This window comes from Colletotrichum karsti, assembly GCF_011947395.1.
Source record: "Colletotrichum karsti strain CkLH20 chromosome Unknown Scaffold33, whole genome shotgun sequence".
NCBI classification, from domain to species: domain Eukaryota; kingdom Fungi; phylum Ascomycota; class Sordariomycetes; order Glomerellales; family Glomerellaceae; genus Colletotrichum; species Colletotrichum karsti.
Window position 1 is genome coordinate 586,021 of NW_024065933.1, and position 20,056 is coordinate 606,076.

The 20,056-nt window shown below is 53.0% G+C and overlaps 3 protein-coding genes across 3 annotated transcripts; 2 read left to right on the top strand and 1 right to left on the bottom strand.

Annotated features, from left to right (window-relative positions):
- Nucleotides 1-4,848: 4,848 nt before the first annotated feature.
- CkaCkLH20_09414 (duf221 domain-containing protein) lies at nt 4,849-7,617 on the top strand (the record flags this gene model as incomplete). The annotated part of the gene is made up of 3 exons (XM_038892129.1): nt 4,849-5,051; nt 5,107-6,731; nt 6,788-7,617. The coding sequence occupies 3 exons, from the start codon at nt 4,849-4,851 to the stop codon at nt 7,615-7,617; spliced, it is 2,658 nt and encodes an 885-aa protein (XP_038742712.1).
- A 1,232-nt stretch (nt 7,618-8,849) lies between these two features.
- On the top strand, nt 8,850-12,351 carry CkaCkLH20_09415 (C6 finger domain-containing protein; the record flags this gene model as incomplete). Its single annotated transcript, XM_038892130.1, has 3 exons — nt 8,850-9,558; nt 9,611-10,539; nt 10,588-12,351. The coding sequence occupies 3 exons, from the start codon at nt 8,850-8,852 to the stop codon at nt 12,349-12,351; spliced, it is 3,402 nt and encodes a 1,133-aa protein (XP_038742713.1).
- A 1,155-nt stretch (nt 12,352-13,506) lies between these two features.
- CkaCkLH20_09416 (uncharacterized protein) lies at nt 13,507-17,757 on the bottom strand (the record flags this gene model as incomplete). Its single annotated transcript, XM_038892131.1, has 1 exon — nt 13,507-17,757. The coding sequence occupies one exon, from the start codon at nt 17,755-17,757 to the stop codon at nt 13,507-13,509; it is 4,251 nt and encodes a 1,416-aa protein (XP_038742714.1).
- Between the last annotated feature and the right edge of the window lie 2,299 nt (nt 17,758-20,056).

Consider the following 20,056-nt stretch of genomic DNA (forward strand, 5'->3'; position numbering starts at 1 on the left):
TGGGAACAATGGTAACAGCGACGTTTGATGCGAAGGCTGCGGAGGAAAGACAATGCTCAAAGCTGGGTCATCAGGATCCTACACCATAAGACTCAATGCCTCAATCGTAAGCATCCGGCCTTGACAACAGAAGAATAGAACCTGTCCTTTGTCCGCTGAAGTGACATTCTTCCAGGCTGCAATCACTCCTTGTCAGTCATTCATCCACCTAGCAATGCAGGTGCGAGATCCTTTTCCAACAGATAGTCTATCACACTTGATTCAGGCCGCAATAATGCGAATTTCTCGCTTCCGACCTCGACCAAGTTTGATGAATACCTAGCCGAACTTCGAGGAGGCAGTCTTGAGCAATTCCATAGCCTGTGTGTCTTGGATGGACTTTGCGCCTGGCTGCTTTGGTGGCCTCTCGAGTCCAAAAGTCTTTCCTTCTCGGCCCAAGCGGATTCTCAGACAGCACCGTAATCCTTAGAGAAGAACCCCGCGTTTCCTTGCCTAGAATAGCTTGGAGTACCTATCATGCGTTGTCGACTCCGCGGATTGCTGCAGATTAGCCACCTCGTCAGCATTTGAGACACCTGTGAGTCGGCGCCTGGGGATTCTACCAATGAACCAGCCGGCTGGTCATGGTCTTCGTCTGTCGGTGCTGTTGGCGCAATGGAAACATTGGACTGTAACGAGTCTTCAACCCAGAAGCCAGGCGAAATCCCAAAAAAGTCGTTGACGTCTGCAGCGCTCGTAGTCCATCACACAAAACTGAGCTATGTTGCCAACACCTGAGAGTTAGGCCCCATCGAAGGCCCAACAAATCAGGACCGTGATCAAAAAGTCAGCTTGAGAAGCTTACCATTTTTCATGTTTCTTGAGATCGAGCCCGGAATAGATCAGTTCGAGGAGATGTCATATGACACATCAGACGTCTCAATGACGCGAAGAATGATGGCGTCTCAACAAACGCGTTTGAAATCCGTGTAGGCAGCTTATCATGCGCCTGGCTGAGCCATTCTTCCTCACTCTCTGCAATGATATTATAGTGCAACCGAGTACAGCCAGCGCGGCATGTTCGCTGAAGACCATACCACCGTGACCGTACAGCAGGTCAACTCCCAGAGCCGCTGGAAAACGGCCTCGCTCCTCGTGGCGCCGAATACGGACATCAAACGTCGATCACCACTTCGAACATCTTTTGATTACTTGCGGTCTTGGCGGTATGCATCTTGTCTATTTGAGGGTCATGTGCCCGCCATCTGAATAGGGTCAGATAAGCGATCGAATCGGCCAGCACGTGTCTTCTCAGGACCAGCGGTCCGACTGGTGATAGATGAGCATTTCAACGTGGCGCAGATCTCGGGATCCGCTGGCCGTTATGACTGCGAATCGAACAACGTGGCACCCATCAAGATGGCATCAAGATGGGAACTTGCCGCGACAGTCGACTGTCAGTCATTCGGATGGGCAGAGATATGAGGGTAGCGTCGGCGCTGAATTATCCGGTAGACTGTAATGAAGCATTCAAATAGAGTTTAGAACGGCCGCCAAGGGTTGGTAACGGAGACGTCCGGCGTTGAGGCGTGGTTCGCCGGGATATTTGATGAAGGGGGGTCGAGAGCGGGATGGGGCCTGGGCCGGTCGAAATGCGGCCGTTCAGCTGGCGAGGACACACAAAACAGCGCACGCGACGGCAAATCTGGGAGACCTGCAGCGAGTCCAGCTGTGCAAGCATGGCGAGAGATGCAGCAGAGCCTGCTGAGGATTGCAGATTACGCCGATAGGGCAGCTAGCGTTTCTGCCAGATTGCGCTGCTGTGGTTTGTCCGTTTGAGCGCGACTCCATTCCAAACACTCGCGCCCTCAGCCCGTTGGCGCAAGATTCTGGAAACAAAAAAGACGAAACAGTGTAACCAGGCGGATGGCCACATCGCCAGGGCAGCGGGCGGCTACCGTTGTTCGTTGTCGCGCAGAGAGTGGCTGTGACTCGTGCGTTTCCTTCTTCTCAGTCGGCTGTGGCTCTCCGCCGCCGTTTCTCAAATGGTTTGTCGGGTGGTCCACCGCGTTTCTCTGTGTCCAATTTCCTTTGGCAGCTGAGCAGGGGTCCGATGAGAAACTGTCTGTCGATAGTAGCAAGGGACCGGATGCCAGAGTGTGGAGGATTTGAGATTTTCTCCAAGAGTAGCGCCGATGAAGCTTGACCAAGTAGCCGGAAGCGGTTTGGCACTTGGAACCATGGACGCTAGTTTTGTGACGACGGTGGGCGAGAAATCGACATTCGAAGCGTTCCAGAGCGGGAAATTAACAGAGCCCATGGACGGCGAGGTTTTTCACGGTGGTCGCACAGATGCATCTCGAATCCATAGCGCCAATGCCAGACGAACGCCGGCGCATCTGTCGACGAGTGCTAGTGCCGGGCCAGGACGAGTCCGGGTGATGGTGAACACTGCGAATAGATATCGATGCTGATATGGCATTTCGATGACGCTTGCATGGGGCTGCCCAGCCGGCCGGTGCCAAAACCGAGAAACGGTTCGCTTGGGGTCGCCAAATGTGCATGGCATTCTTGATAGTTTGTCGACGTTTTCAACAGGTATGCGCAAGAGCCGCGTGGAAGGTGCATAGGATTATCAACGGTTGACTGGAAATCATGGCCTAGTTGCGTCAGTGGGCGGATTTCGTCTCTCATGCGTTTCTTCCCTCGGCCGAGGCCAAGACAGATTGATGTCACTCGCCCGTTTTTCGCGGCCGTGTGGCTGCCGTTGGTGCTGTCGCTCTCTCCGGGATGGGCATGAAAGCCAAGGTGCTTCGTCCCGGGTGAAGGACGGGCGGTAACTTGGAAAGCAGTCGGCGGCCGTCAATGACAGCGAAAAGAGGGCCATCCGATGAATTGGCGTGGCTGAGGAGCCATTGGACGACCCCCAGAGACCCTGCTTAACTGCGACAAGCCCTGCAGCGGGAGGGCGAAGAGACCAGAATTTGGGTGGTTGAAAACCTGGAAATACGGCCCTGGCATTTTGTCTGCCGGGGTCGAGTGTAACTCTGGCGGCGGGCGACAGCCGGGTGGATCACGGTGTTTCCGGTGAGATGGAGGATTTGACGTGAATCAGGGCAGAAAATTGACAGGTGACTGTGGGATGAATTGTTGTCATGTTGGCGGTCGTCTCGAACACTAGATGAACATGGTGATTGTTGGTGCGTAGAACAGACGGCAGAATTGGTGAGAGGTACAGACGGAGGCCGCCAAGACGAAGGTCTCGACTTGCAGGCGCGAAGATTCAGAAAAGAATAAAAAAAAAAAAAAAAAAAAAAAAAAAGGCACCGCCCACAAGCCGGCAGTGCTCTCCGCAGAGAAAGTGCCAGGCTCTCAGTGGGAAACTGCAGTGGTGAAGGTAAAAGGCGGCTTCCAACTGCAGAAAGATTACCTAAGGTAGCCAATGAAAAGACGCAGATGCAGCTTTCAGCCGACCCACAACACCTCGACTGGCCAGGATTTGTCGTCGATGAAATCGGTACCCACCAGATGGCCAGTGCACTGCCGTTTCCAGGCGCATCGACACCGGGAAGTTGCAAGGGAGCTCCTGCCTGCACCTGCCCTGCTACTTTTCCTGCACATTGGACGATTGTCGAGTCGAATTGGCGCTGCAAAGCTGCGTCATAAGCTGCGCGCTTCACCACCGCATTTCTGTACGTCAAGAGCCTGGTCGAGCTGGCTGCCGCTGCTGGCATGTGAGGTCGGTTAAGTCCAGGAGGGGCACACAGAGTCAGCTGTAGACAGTTCATGAGTGACAGAATCATGCCAAGGCCTGAGCCCAGCTGGGATTCCATATTGGAGAGCATCGTTGGCCTCTTTTGGGCCTCTGGAGAACCCTCGAAATAAGAATAAGGGACAGGACCCCTCTTCAGCCCAAAGAGAACCTCGTCTCAAGAATAGACATCTCATGAGGTCCATATTTTCGCAGGGTTCTGTTCCTTGACCTTGATCAAATCCAAGTCTTCACGGACCTCCTGCCACCGACTTAATTGACGACCCTCGGAACTCTCCAGAGAAAATCGACGATCCCTTCTACGGCTTCGTCTGGTGTTTTTTTTTCTCTCGTCCCCTCTCCTTCTCTTCACATCGCCAGCCTCCCTTTCTTCGAAACCGCCTGGACGGATATCGCCTTCGAAACGGAAACAAACATCCTGATTGTTTCCCCCATAACACTCGATCGTCGTCCTAGCAGACAGCAAAAAGGAGACTAACGCATCTCCTAGCGCTGCTCCGTGGCGTCACCTCCTTTCACCAGCGACGAGGACTGAGACATTGGGAGACGCGCCCAATTTCCCTCCGTCACGTCACCGTTTCTTCTTTCCTTATTTTGCCCTTCCCCTTATCCGCACTACCATACCACTACGGATACTGGACCGTGACATCTTAGGACGATATCGCCTACCCCGGGAGCGCACTTGCACTTGCACACACGCTGCACCACACCACCCAACAGGCGCCACAGACCTCTGGCCGCCATTTCAGATTGCCCAGTCGCTTGTCCGACTGATCGTCCTGTCTTCTCCATCGGGCATCGTGCCATCTCATCTTGGCTCCAACTCCCGGTTTTCCAACTTTACGACTGCGGGAGACGTACATATCATCCCGCTTCCTCCCCCCCTCCATTCGGAACCCTGTCACTTCTTTTTCACGTCCCTTCATCTGTCTCTCCACGACGCGACCTCTTCCCTGTTTAATACCCGACTTGGCCCCCCGAGGCCCCCTACCGTTCCAATCGTCTCTGGACGTCTTTTTCACCTCCGTCCACGAACAACAACGACAACATCCGACCGGTATTGATCTCGAGGCGTCCAAGCCCGACCCATCGTCGCCATGTCGTCCGCCGCGAATGCCTCGACCCCGGACCAGGGCAGCGCTAGAAATTCCACGGATGGCAGTTCCATCTCTGGCATGGTCTCGACTCTGGCAGTTTGTGCCCCCATCGCCGGAGTCTACCTCGTCATCTTCTTGATTTTGCGCCGTAGCCAGCGCCGATTCTACGCGCCACGAACCTACCTAGGTAGCCTGCGTGAAAGGTTAGCAACTCACCTATAACCGTCTGTTCATATCATACATGTCTAACATGCGTAGCGAGCGAACGCCTGGCCTTCCAACGGGTCTTTTCAATTGGATCAAGCATTTCTGGAAAATCCCCGACGTTTACGCCCTCAAGCACCAGTCGCTCGACGCCTACCTGTTCCTCCGATTCCTGCGTTTATGTGCTTCCATCTGCCTCGTGGGCATGATCATGACCTGGCCAATCCTGTTTCCCATCAACGCCACTGGCGGCGGTACCGCTTCGCAGCTCGATATTCTTTCGTACGGCAACATCGATATCAACGGCCCCAATGTCAACCGTCTGTATGCGCACGCTTTCCTCGGATGGATCTTCTACGGCTTCGTCATGTACCTCATCATGCGCGAGTGCATCTTCTACATCAACTTGCGCCAGGCTTTCCTCCTTTCGCCCTCGTACGCCAAACGTATCTCGTCCCGGACTGTTCTCTTCACCTCGGTCCCCGAAGAATACTTGAACGAAGCAAAGTTCAGGAGCCTTTTCACCGACTCGGTCAAGAGGATTTGGATCACTGGCGACACCGAGAAGCTGGAAGAGTTGGTTGAGGAGCGTGACAAGGTTGCCATGAAGCTCGAGAAAGCACAAGTCAAGCTCATCAAGCTGGCTAACGCTGCACGTCTCAAAGCTATCAAGAAGGGTGGTGCCTCTGCCGACGAGACGGCACAGGACGCCGAGACAGCTGACGCTGCTACCCGCTGGATCCCCGAGAAGAAGCGCCCTACCCACCGACTTGGTCCCCTCGGGCTGGTTGGCAAGAAGGTCGATACGCTCAACTGGTGCCGATCTGAGTTGCAACGTCTTATTCCTGCTGTCGAAGCCGCACAAGCCGACTACCGATCAGGAAAGACCAAGAAGATCCCCGCCGTCTTCGTTGAGTTCTTCACCCAGTCCGACGCTCAAGCCGCTTACCAGGTCACTACTCACCACCAGGCTCTCCAGATGACTCCCAAGTACATTGGAGTTCAGCCTACTGAGATCATTTGGAAGTCTCTGAGGATTTCTTGGTGGCAACGTGTCATTCGCCGATATGCTGTCGTCGCCTTTATCGCGGTGCTCATTATCTTCTGGGCTATTCCTGTCACGGCTGTCGGATTCATCGCCCAGGTTTCCGAACTTGAGAAGCTCGCCCCTTTCGCGTGGATCAGCAAGATCCCCCCCGTCATTTTGGGTGTCGTCTCAGGTCTCCTCCCCGGTGTTGCTCTGTCCATCTTGATGTCGCTGGTTCCAGTCATCATGCGACTATGCGCCAGGTTGGCAGGGGAGCCTTCCAACTCGCGTGTCGAGCTGTTCACCCAGAATGCCTACTACTGGTTCCAGCTGATCCAAGTGTTCCTCATCACCACTATTTCGCAATCAGCCCTGGCTGCGGTCCTGCAGTTCCTCGACAACCCGGCCTCCATCTTCTCGACATTGTCAGAGGCCCTGCCCAAGTCCTCTAGCTTCTACATCAGTTACTTCATTGTCCAGGGTATCACTCTGGCTGTGAACATCATGACTCAAGTTGTCGGGTTCGCCATTTTCGTCGTGCTTCTCAAGCTTCTTACCAACACGCCGAGAGCTCTTTACAACAAATGGTCTACTCTGGCGGCCATCTCATGGGGTAGTGTTCTGCCTGTCTTCACTACGATCGCAATCATCAGTAAGTCTCACCGCCCACGGCCATTCACGTGAATCACTTTGCTGATCTGTTCACAGGCATCACCTACGCCATCATCGCGCCTCTCATGCTCTTCTTCTCGACCATTGGTATGGGGCTGTTCTACCTTGCGTATCGCTACAACGTTCTTTTCGTCACCGACTCCAAGATCGACACTAGAGGTCTCATTTACCCGCGCGCTTTGAAGCAGTTGTTCGCCGGCGTTTACCTGGCTGAGATCTGCATGATCGGTCTCTTTGCTGTGTCGAAAGCCATTGGACCCATTGTCATCATGGTCGTCTTCTTCATTTTCTCCATTCTCTTCCACCTCACCCTTAACAGCGTTCTGGACCCGCTGATGTACACTCTTCCTCGCACCCTCCAAGTCGAGGAAGAGTCGCTGCTTGCCAACGCTGGGGACATTGACCGCAAGGACTCTGGCCGGGGCGTTTCGGAAGAAGATCAGAAGAACGGTACTTCCAGCAACCCCTTCAAGAAGATCGCGAACGTCAAGAACTTCACCCCAGGTGGTGAGGAGAACATGGTGGAGAGGCAAGGCGGGAACATTATCACGCGGTTCCTCAAGCCCTGGATCTTCGCCGACTACATGCACTTGCGCCAACTCGTGCCCCAGGATGACACTTCCGTCGAGGAGCTCTACCCCGGCAACATCCAGGACAACGCTTACTACCCGCCTTCGGTCGCCAGCCTGCCCCCTCTTCTTTGGATTCCCGAGGACAGGGCTGGTGTTTCCAAGTCTGAGATTGCGCAGACGAGCAAGGTCATTCCGATTACCGACGAGGGCTGCACATTGGATGAGAAGAACAAGCTGATTTGGGATGCCGAGGGCGCGAGACCTCCCATCTGGGACGAGAAGATTTACTACTAAGCAGCATGCTTATTCCAATTTGTACATCAACGTTGATACCCGACGGAGTTCGAGCTCTGCACTAATCACCGGTGCATATTTGGCACCGGCCTCTTCTATGTAGTTTTAGATAATGAGACACGAAAATCCATCTTGGTCTTTCGAATGCCTTTGCTCTCGTGGCGATGTGAAATGTTGTGGTGCTCATGGGTGATATGTCGATCAAATCAAGTGTACCGCGCTAAGATACCCGGCTGTAAATGCCGTCCATTCGGTAGAAATGTTTAATACTCAACCGAATAGGCACCTGGCCAGCATCACTGGATGGACTCGAGAAGCATATAGTCTCTTCGACTCTGAAAGCGAACTGCAGAGGCTGACCGTGAATGAAGGAGCGCCTGCCGTCTCAAATTGCGGGGCTCAGTGCACAAAGGTAAACCTGAGGCCTGATGCCGTCGGGTGAAGTAAGGCTTAGAACCATCACGGCCTCGAGCCCTTGGGGTTGGACTTGACTTTGGCCAATCTTTTCTTTCTTCTTGTCTCCTGCCCAGTTGAGGTTTTTCTCCAAGCAATTCCTTACGTTCTACTCTATTTCTTTTTTTCGACCAAAACTCGAGGCGAAGAATAGCTACAACCAACACAACTTCGACGATTGTTTCTCTTCGGTCTTGAGGCCTTGCGCCGCATACTTTTTTTTTTTGTCTGGACAGAACCTGGGTATTTTTGTTTCACGAATTTTGCGAAAATCATCAGTCGTCGCGACAGAAAAAAAGAACACGAAGAAGAAGAATCGGCAATTTCTTCTCCATTTTGTTACACAGAGGCACCTTCCGCGGCGACATCGCGCTTACCGAAAAGAAGCTTTGCTTACCGTACCTTACTGTCTGAACAGAACCTGGGTATTATTGTTCCTTGAGCTTTGTGAAACATCACTAAGTTATCGCGACAGAAACGGAAAAAGAGAAAGAATCGACCTCCTTCCTCTTTTCAAATTACGACGCAGAAACACCTTCCGCGACGATATTGCGCCTACCACGGGAATACCTTCATTGTGGTTGCTCTTGGCCTCTTGGCGGCACCTGCCGAATAAGGTTGGCAGGATGGCAAGCGCAACCGCGGAACCTGGACAGGCTCCAGCTGGAGAAGGTCAAAATGGCACTGCTATGGGCACCCCTCCCCGACCTCCACCTTTCTCCTCTTCACACACCTCCTCTCATCACAGACGCGGAACCGCGCTCTCGCGCCCCCAACCACTGTACGAGAGAAGCCCGCGCCCGCAAACAACGCCGATCAAAGCGTCAATCGACATCCACCGGTACGCCGTGACGAAACAGCAGTCGCCGACTGCGAAAACGCGACTCTCGAGTCTCGTCGCGCTGATCGACCGAGACAAGCGAAACGCATTCCCGAAATCCAACATGGCCGAGGCCTTGCTGGGCCTGGCGACCTCGTCCTACGATGACGCGCCGAGCAGCAGGTTCAGCATCGCCAAACCCGAAGACATCCCCGCCCAGCTGCTCCGCGACCTCGAGCTGAAGAAGACGCCCACGCGATGCGAACACGTCTCCGTGAGCCTCGACGTCCCAAACACCGTCGAATTTGCGATCCCCGAAAACGATGCCGACGCACCGGAAAACATCGACCCGGCCCTGGGCGGCTTCCGCTCCCAGATCATGGACGGCCAGGCGGTCAAAGTCGTGCGCGCATACGACGTTATCATCAGACAACCCCAAGATGATCCGGTCATGCAGAGGGCAGTGGCGAGGCATATTGTCGGGCTTTTGTCGACGGTGGACGAGAGTTCGTGGGTGGTCAGAGAGGTGTCGCGGGGCCAGCATGGCTGGGCTTTCACATACATCTGCAAGGACTCGGTCGCCATGTGGAATCGTCAGAACGGAAAGACTGCTTCTAAAGGACTCATAGGAGAGTACAGTCAGAAGGAGCTGGATCCCGTCATCTCAGGTAAGGCATCTCCGTACTGGAGGTCTCCAAAGCACTCTGCTAACGTTCCCAGCTCGGCCTGCTTTCGATTGTCGCGGAACCCTTACCATTGCGTTCGTCAAGAACTCGCGAACGATCAACGTCAAATACGAGCACACCCCGCTTCACAAATCCGTCGGCGAGATGATTGAGCATTTCCGGCCGCTCCCTCCTGCCCCGCCGCCAGCGCCGCTGATTCCCGCCGGTGACAAGAAGAAGACACCCAGGAAGAAGAAGGTCGTTGAGCTCAACGAGGATGGAACCCCGAAGGAGCCGACGCGGAAGCGCAAGTCTGTGGCTCTCAACGAGGACGGCACGCCGAAGGAGCCAAAGCGGAAACGCAAGTCGGCGGCGGTCAATGAAGGTGGCACCCCCGTGCAGCCAAAGAAGAGGCGGAAGAAGAAGTCTGAAGCGGGTGCCGAGGCGGCTGCTGACGGCGCAGTTGCAGGCGAGGGCAGCCAACAGGCGACCGTGCCGACCAAGGCGGATGTCGCAGTTCAGAGTGGCATCCATTCGCAAGTCAATCTGAACGTCCCACCTGGAGAAGCATCTAGGCGACGCGAGGTGGCTATCAGACTCTTGAGCGACAGTGGCGTGGACCCGGAAACTCTCTCTACCGAACAGTTCAGCATCTTTGCCAATCAGTCTCCAGATCTTCAGAAGGAGTCGCTAGCTATGCTTGTCAAGTATGGCGCTGAGAGACTGCGTATTGTACACCCGGCGGATGCAGCAGCAGCAGCTTCGTCGTCGACTAGTGCGTCGTCAACCCCGGAGCTGCCACCGTCTCAAACAGAGACTCCTCTCGTTGCGGATGCATTTGAGTCTCCGTCGGAGGGGAAGAAGAAGAGGCGAGGTGGAACATCGAAGCAAGACGACGAAGAGCTCATCCCGGCTCCTCCGGGCACTCCGCTCCGACTTGTATCCAGAGGCGGCTGCATTCGGTGCAGAATCAACAGGCTCAAGGTCAGTCAATTTTCAGCAGACTCTAGGTTCCATACTAATAACGTGCAGTGCGATCGCGGCAAGCCTGCCTGCGAAACGTGCGAGGAGGAGGAGCTCGAATGCCAATATCCCCTTGTCAAGGCTGAAGCGAACAAGAGAGCAAGCCGATTGTCTGCGGCGCAAGTCATTAGTGATGACGACGCCGAAGCCGAAGCTGAAGCTGAGCCTGAATCCGAGCCCGAACCAGAGCCCGCCCCGGAGCCGCAGGAAGAACCTGATGACATCGAGACCATTGACTACACGTCAAATATGCCCGTTGCCAACATGCTCACGCCTGCTGCCGGTACATCTAACGAGGATTACTTCAACTCCGGCCCGAGTGATCTCTCGTACACCCACGCCTCAAATGACATCAGCATGTCTCATGGTGTCAACTCATACTCGGAGCCTGCCGCCACTGTGAACTTCACGGACCATCATGCAACTACTACAACATACACCCAGCCCTCGCTCACGCAGACGGCTACCTACACCCAGCCGGCGTCAGTCGATACGAACTCATACACACAGCCAGTTGCGGCAGAGACTGCGAGCTATACGCAGCCGACGACTAAGAGTCCGAAAGCTTCACGAACCTCTACGCGACGAAGCCTGCCCTCTGGAGCTAGATCTCACACCGAGACCGCTGTTCCCCTGCCGAGCTATGCCCAGAATTGGCCCATGTCGCCACCAAAGGCAACCAACACCGTGTCGCCGACTATGACCACGAGACAGCCGCGCACACGGACGTCAACGCAGACACCAGTTCAGGTCCCCGCTGCCTCGCAGCAAACCTCATATGACACGACGCAGCAGGCCGCCGCCCGAGCTGCCATTCAGCAGCAACAGCAACACCGGCCGTCTCCAACACCGCAAGTAGCGCAGACAGTCACACCTGCTCAAGTTTCTCCTTTCCAGGCGCCAGTTCAAACAGCTCGGGCTAAGAGCCGAGCTGGACAAAGGGCGTCAACTCGAACTCCAGTGAACACCGAGCCGCGAGCCACACCCACGCATCACACGGTGCAACCATCCGCAACGATGGATACTTCGACGTACAACGACAGTCACTCGTTGAGCAATACGTCAAACTACAACACGTATAACACAAAGTACTCAGGCTCAACCAGCAGCAATGCTGCGGCAGACACGAGGATTGCGTACGAGCCATACACAGCGCAAACGACATCAGCTACCACCTCCACGTATCCGTCATACGATGACACGTATGAGAGGACCACAACCCCAGTGCAGAACACGAGCATCGCGTATACCCCAACCAAAAACTCCCGTTCTGGACAGTACCAAACCCGCAGCAGTGGGTCATACAGCAACACTACTGCCCCCGCTGCATCGTCCTACTCGCAAACACCGACGACTACTCAGCAACAGACTGCTTCTCTGCAGTCGTTTAACATGCGTGCTTCAGCGACAGCCAATCACGCTCGCTCGTCGTCGAACAAATATCAACAACAACAGTCGCAGCAGCAGCAACCGCAACAGACGCAGCCATACGGCTCGTACTCGACGCAGAGCCAGCAGCAGGCGGCTGCGCCAGACCAGCACAGCTGGTACGGCTTTGGGTCCAGCGGCGCATCCTCGACGCCCACTAACACTTCGGGAGGATACGCGACTAGGAACAGCGCATCCAACGCGTACGGAAACACTGCCAACGCCAACCAGGCTTATCAGCAGCAGCAGCAACAGTATGGCTCGCTCAACATGCCGGGCCACAACTACGCTGGCGGCGACAACGACATGTATGAGCTGCTCAAGCTGCATAACTCCGGCCGCTAGTCCCCGCAGGAGTAATTCTTGAGTGCTCCACGTTCATCGCGCGGTTGTAGTACATACCCTTGTCAGTTTTGGAGCCGGATGGCATCTTTCGGGGATCGGGAAACAGTTTTGGACCGCGGGTTGAGCCGGTATCTGGAGACGCGAGCGCAGTACGCTGTGACTCGTTCACGTTGACATTCCTGTATTTTATAATTGCTCTAGGTAGGCCGCGATAGCCCAACTGGCTCAGACGAATGAATCATGCCTCTATTTAGTCACCATGTGTTCCCATTCCGCTTAACGCGTGAAGTCGTCTTGCCGGATGTGTGATCCCGACCTGTCTTTCAGTCCATCGTCTCCATCGTACGGACCTTGGTCGACTGGTAAATGCGTTGCCATCTAGCAATCCGGAGCTCGTGTGCTAAGTCGTTTTGTGATATCTTATGTCCTATAATGAATGCGTCTCGGGGCATCCACGGCCCTCTGCTTCGGGAGAAGCGCTTCGTGGAATTCAGAAACGTGTTTGAGAGTTCCAATGGCTTTCGCTCGGCTCCACCCACCTCCAACGAAGCCTTGATACCGGTCGAATCTGAATGTCTGATTGCTTTTCACACAAGGACGACAGGGTGCCTGCTATTGGTGATGGCTCAGGGTTTCGACAGCGGCTGCAGCGATATTCACGACGGCTGGTTGGTATCGTTGTTATAGCCGGGGCATATCCACGCGCAATAAGGTGTGGGAGAATGTGTGAACGTTGTGGAATGGAAGAGAGGGATGGAGGAGACGGATTAGTTTGGTGGTGTGTAGGTGGGGAGGTTAGCTTTAGCCTGGGCTATTTGGAGTTGTATGGTTTGATGAGTGCGTCCTCTGGGTTGGTTGGCCGCAGGTGTGTTCTCATTGGTGTCTTTATTGGTGTCTTTTGTTGGTTGCGTATTCATTGGCGAGAGTGATGACACTCAGCGTATCGGCATGAAACGTCCTGACGCTCTTCTATTTTTTTTTTGGTTTCAGGGAAATGAATGGCTCCCATTTGGCATATTCTACATCTAGATTTTGACGAGGTACAGTCATTTAGAACAAGACTTGAATACTTCACTCGCTGGCAAACTAATATTGTTATTTGCAAAATACCATACAATTATCAGATCGTCTGAACTTCGATCATGATATGTTCTTCTATGAGATGTTCATTCCACCTTGTAGCAATTCGATCACGCGCGTCCTCCGTTGTTTCTCGTCTTTGAAGATGGGTTCGGATTCCGTTGCATAGGATAAAGGTGTCCGTCCGCTCTTGTCCTCCAGCGTAGGATCAGCTCCCGCTTTCAGTAATGCTGAGACGGCATCGGGCTTGAACTTCCCGGCGGCATGAGACAGCGGTGTTCGACCTGAGTTATCTTTAGAGTCTATCTTGACCCTATTGGTGCCGAGAAGAAGTTCGATAGTATAAGAAACTTCAGCTAAGTTATCTGAATAAGTAGACGCAGCATATGAGAGTGGTGTTCGGCCCAGATCATCCTTAGAATCCGGCTCGACCTGGTTACTATCCAGCAGAATTTTGATGTTATCGGCCGCAACAGCGCCTGCAGCTTGTGAGAGTGGTGTTCTTCCTGAGGCATCTTTCGAGTCCGCATCGACTTTGCCAGACCTAAGCAAAAGCCTGCAAATTTCGGACCGGTGCCCATGAGATGCAGCATATGACAGTGGCGTTTCACCCTCATTGTCTTTGCGGTCCGCCTCGACCTGATCAGCTTCAAGAAGAAGCTGAACAACAGCCGGATGGTTTCCTTCCACGGCATACCATAATGGTGTGAAGCCAATCTCAGACTGGTGGTTGATATCGATTCGACCAGTTGCGAGAAGCCGCTTGACGACAGACTTGTGCCCGTACGTGCAAGCATGACTGAAAGGAGTTCGGCCAAACCCATCCGACTTATCAGGATCAACTTGACCAGTCTCGAGAAGCATTTTGACCACAGAATCGTGTCCGTTTATGGAAGCATGTGCTAAGGGTGTTCGGCCAGATGCGTCCGCATTATCAGGATGAACTCGACCAGTCTCGAGAAGCATTTTGACCACAGAATCATGTCCGTTTATGGAAGCATGTGCTAAGGGTGTTCGGCCAGATGCGTCCGCATTATCAGGATGAACTCGACCAGTCTCGAGAAGCATTTTGACCACAGAATCATGTCCGTTTATGGAAGCATGTGCTAAGGGTGTTCGGCCAGTCCCATCCGCATTCTCAGGATCAACTTGATCAGTCTCAAGAAGCATTTTGGCCACAGAATCGTGTCCGTTTTTGGCAGCATGCGCCAGGGGTGTCATTCCGTCTTTATCCTTGCGGTCAGTTTCAACCCTGTCACTCTCGATAAGAAACTGGACTATCTTCGAAAGGCCTTTCTCGGCGGCGTATGATAGTGGCGTCCTGAGTTGAGGCTTGACTGCAGCATCTATGTCAACCTTTCCACGCTCGGTGACGAGAGCAGCAACTGTTTCATTTCCAAGCTCCACAGCACTGAAGAAAATGCCTCGCCTTGCTGAGAAGACAAATTCGCGGGATGATTTGTAGGGTTCAGTGCTTTGTTGTGTGTGCTGTTTCAGTGCTGGGCTGTTGGGGTTTGCCTCCTTGAGGGCAGCTAAGAGTGCGTGTACAGCCTCGAAACTCCCAGTAGCTAAAGCTGCAAAAATCGGTGCCCCGTATCTTTGCGCTTCGATTTCGAAGCATGCCAGTTTTGAGCGCTCAACTTTGATGAGATTGGCTCTGTTTTGCTCAGCTAAGATGTACAAGAGGCTGACGTTCGGGTTGTGTCGACGGACTTTGTGTTTTTCCAAAAGATTGTTCAGCGCAGTCCAACCAGCAAGATCGAATGTTTGCAAAAAGTCAACCTGACTGACTCCTGATTCTTCTGCTTGGTCTGAATGGTACAAGACCTGCTGCGTTGCATATCGAATGAAAGGTAACATATCCTCTGCTGATTCACGGAGTTCATCAGCCTTTTTGGGCGAGGCCTCGGGGAGATCTTTGCCCACCTCCATGGCCGTGGCAACAGCTAGATAATTGAGGCAGCAGACTTTCAGTTGTTCATGGCAGTGCCCTTGAAAATTGCCGCTGAACTCGGGCCAGACCTGGCTGAGTCCACCATGTTTCAACAAGAAGTCTCTCACTGACTCGTGAATAAACTGGACAGTTGGAGTCTTTGATTTGGTAACCTCAGCGAGGCCCTTTGACGAGTTGAGGATGGATCGCTTCATGACATCGGCCGTGATATCTTCAGGGTCCCAATCAGATAATGCCTCATGGCTTTCAGTTCCGGACAATATCGCAAAGTAAAGTTGTTTTGGGCTGAGCGGGGTTTTGGCGAAAAGCACCCATTGAATGCATAGAAGCAACTTATCCCTGCGACGACTATCGCGGATGAGAATATCGCGGAATAGGGTATCGAGGTCACCGGGGAGTTCCCGGAGTCTTTGCCGAAGTTGAAGAATGTCACCGCGGTCGTGTTCCTTGTTCAGAATGTCCACGACCAAGACCACCCACATAAAAACCCCGGATGCCTTTTCTTGGAGCTCATCGCGGACCTGCTGGGCCATCTTGCTGGCTCCTATTCTCAGCTCGCTGTGCACATACTTGATGATGTCATCTTTGTGCCCTTCCTGTCCTTCTAGAATGAGGCTCACTGCCTTCGAAATAGTGATATGAGGGTAGTGTCTGCTCGAGAAACAGACTTGGAAGCTGATGTTCATTGTCGTGGTAGTTTCACTGACGCTCTCAAAGAACGACACCATGTCTCGGATCTGATCTTCATCACATTCATCCAGTGCGTCGATGAAGCATGTTACAGATTCATCTTTAAGGTTCCGGAATACCTCTTCAAGCAGCTCCTTGAGGAATTCGACGGTCCACTCGCGAGTCCTATTGTTTATTGTCATTAACGCAGGTAAGTCCAGGACTGACTGAAGTTGACGAAGGCCCTCGATGAGTTGAAAGAGGAGTGATCGGTACATCCCTATGGTCGACTTTTCCAGTTCCTCGCCTCGTGCGTTAAAGAAGAATGTGATGAGGGTGCCTTTTCGCGTTGTCTTCCGATAATTTTCAGAGACGAACTTCATCAACGTCGATTTCCCCGTGCCTGGCTTTCCCTTGATCCATAAAAACCCACGATGGTCTTCGCGTTTGGTATGGTCTAGCCAGTCAAGGTACTCAGAACTTTCCAGCACCCATTTGCAGGTTTTAGCGTGCGCTTTTTTGATGGTCATTTGCCGGGCGTCAATCTGGTCGAAGCTCAGCGAATCCAGCAGTTGCTTCCTCCGCTCGTCGACCGGTCTTTCCCTATCAGCTGCAGCCTTCGGGTGCTGAAACTCAGTTGAGGTACGAACGGGAGACGAAGACCACAGTGGAGTGAGCTCGTAAAGAAGATCTTTCGCGTACGCCGCAGCTGTCATCGCTGCATATCCTTGCCATTCCTTGTTTTTGTGGGAGTCCGAGTAATCGCATATGCCGCGAACAACTAAGCAAGGGAAGGTATTGCTTAATCCTCCAGCTTCCATTTCGAAGCACAATACAGAATCTTTAGCTGCAAGTTTGTCCCGGGTCTTGGCGTTCTTCATCACCTGATCTGCTGAAGCAATCGTGCCATAATGGATAACCAGCTTGTCTCCGGTCCGTGAAGATCTCTCCACGAAATTTGAGGGGTCATGCTGACAAATTGCAACGCAGGTTTCTGTAGATTTCCGAGGGTGAACAAAAGTGCTTTTGTACAACTTGTCGCTGTCTGGGTTTGGGCGGGCAAAGTGGCTGCTCAAGTTTGGGTTGCTACGAAGAAGACCATTGATCGTCTCTTCGATTGCGTGACCATCTCTCAAGTACCGAGCCCGGAGTCCAACGACCGCCCCACGCAAACGCTGAGGCGGCTGATCCAAGACGCTAGTATGTTTGAAGCGCTGGCCCTGTATGTCTTTTCCATAGTCGTATTTGAGTACACTGCTCTGCCCATTATGAGAAGTGCTGACGACGACATCCCCAAGACGGATATCGTTGCTTCGAGTTGGAGCGCCACCGCCGATTCCCACCATCAACCGGATCTCGATCTTGGGAAAGCTGCGTTGCATATTCGTTCCAGCCGCTGCCGCGGCTGCAGTTCCCATCTCCGCTAAGACGGCCATCACAACGTTATGTGGCCCGATCCTGCCGAATGTGTAGTGGTTCCCGTCATTCAAGGTCGGGGGCAGATCGTATGGATGAACATGCTCTTCGTCCAAAAGCGCCTGCGCTGCGGCGTATTCCGTGTGTATGGCGCATATCCAGCCCACAGTATATTGATGATGGGCGAGCTTGGGTCTTGCGTTTCGCTCGAGTTCGCGTCTTTTATGGGGAAATATGTCTGGCTCATGGTCAGACATCTCGTGAGGGTGCTTTCTCTTCGGCTCCATTGAGGAGTCCGACAGGGGTATTGACATCGTCGCAGAGATCGGAAGGCCCAAATCGGTGAGGGCTGGCCGCTGGATCAGGCTAGAAGTAGGCAGTCAGCGTCATCCTAACATCGAACATCCCGCTGGTCACGTACAAAGTCGTTGAGAGATGCGATACCCGCAACTGAATCTGCTAGAACTGGTAGCTGTGATTCATGATTGTGGCGAAGGTCTACTGATGGAAGCCTTGCAGCGAGGCCGGGCGCTTTGTTGGAGAGTATGTGCAAGCAGAGAAAATGGCGAGGAAGAACGAAACGGAAAGGCTTCGGTTCGAGCTTATGGCTGAGGCTGCCATCTTGGCATTAGCTGCAGGTGGACGGATGGGTGACGGGGCCGAGCAACTGGGCGAATGACACTTGCAGATTTTGAGGGTCATCTCCAGATAGATACCAACCGTTCATACCTCACGTGTCACCCACCCAGTGCGCCTCCTTACCTAAGAACTCACCAATACACCCGCTCGTCCGCCCGTCCGCACATCTAGCTCCTACCTCATCCCTTGCGAGAGGAAGTCGCAATATTTTTAAGCAACGGGAGAGTCTATAACACCTGGACGACATCTGACGATGAGGCTAGTCTTGGAAAGTGCGCACCGCTTCGCGACTGGCGGGCTGTTCAGGTCCTGCGCTGGTTACGACTCGATCAAGGACCATGCAGCGAAGGACGGAGAAGAAGAATGGAGAAAGGTGTGCACTCTTGGGTATGGGGAGCCAAAAAGAACAAGGGTGGCTGCATTTTATCGCGCAGAGAATTGCATCTGTTAAAGAGTAAATCAAGGTATTTAATTTTTGATGAAGAACATTGTTTCTCGCTTTCTGTTGAAAACCGCCGCGTTGTCCGTCACTCAGTTGCGCGTGACAACCGTTGAATGGTCAAGCAAGGTTGTAAAACGGGCGACCACCGTCGAATGCGGATCCAGTGACGCAGGTTTCTCATACGGTTTCCGAGACAAGGCATCGCGGCACGGCATGATCAAATCATCGAGCTTGCCTTGGCCGTGTCCTCCATGGGCGCAGATTGGCAAAGTTATGAAGGCTAATTCTTGATCTTCAACGATTGGGCTCATAAAATCTGTCTTGCGTATGTCTTTGAAGTGGCTGCCGGTCTACACGGGCATCTTAGTTCTGACAGCGGCAATGAGGGCTCAAGATGAGATGTATCCGCTCCTGGGACACGGTAAGAACTACGCCGAATTTATTGGGATATTCTTCAGAGTTGATCGAAGAGCGGCGAATGTTGAAGATAACCGGGGGTGGGCTGCTCAACATAAAGTAACATAAATTCAAGGTTTCCGTCCAACTGGTTTCGTTAGGAATGGTCAGTTGGACGATGTATCGTTCCAGTTAGAAGAACACAGTGTGCCTGTATCAATCGAAACCAAAGCCCCACCGCCTTGGAACTTGAGAATATATACTAAGCCGGAAATCTGCCTGAGAGAGCGACGTTTGTGGCTCCTGACGCGCTATGGATTTGGGCCAAACATACTATCTGGTAGTACTATGGTCTAGTCGGCAAGTAAAACCCCAAGCCACAGTCTCATGGAATCTGTACGCCCCCGAGAAGACAAGAGCCCTAGCTTATAGTGGCTGTAGATCTGCTTCTAAGTAATGTACCGCACTAAAAATCGTATGGCGCAGTACTCAACGAGGGGGTAAAACTTTGGCCTGATACCGTAGTATATATTTGGATATCTTCTTGACTTGCCCTCATGTTACCCGTGGGGTATTAGAGAAGGCTTTGAGACTACGCTGATATCTACCAGAATATTTTAGCAGGTATTCATCTATTGAATATGAGTCGCGGTGGGTTACTGCATTGGCATTCCAGCCACGCAGTTGTTAGCGCCACGATGAGGATGAACATAGACTGCATTCATCAGCCTCTTTGTTTCCCGGAATTCAATTTGTGTCTTCAAATCCGCATGCGTCCAGCGAAGGATAGAGAAGGCTTAATCAGAAGGCTGCATCATTGCAAACAGTTAATGATTCTGATAAAAAGTCACCTAGCCAGTGTACGCAGCCAAATTTCGGTCCGAAAGCCTTGAGATTGACCTTCGCCCACATCCACAAGCAGAGCCAGTCGTCGCAGAAATGACATAATAACCTAACAACAATGTTGCCCCCAAGCCAGAAATCAGTTACTTGGGAAAACCTCTGCATGCCCAGCCTCGAGACATAGCGCCACCTGCTAGATGGCCTTTGACAGGGACCCAGCCACAAATCGAGATTTCCCAGACCCTTGACATTGGTGTCGGGGTGTG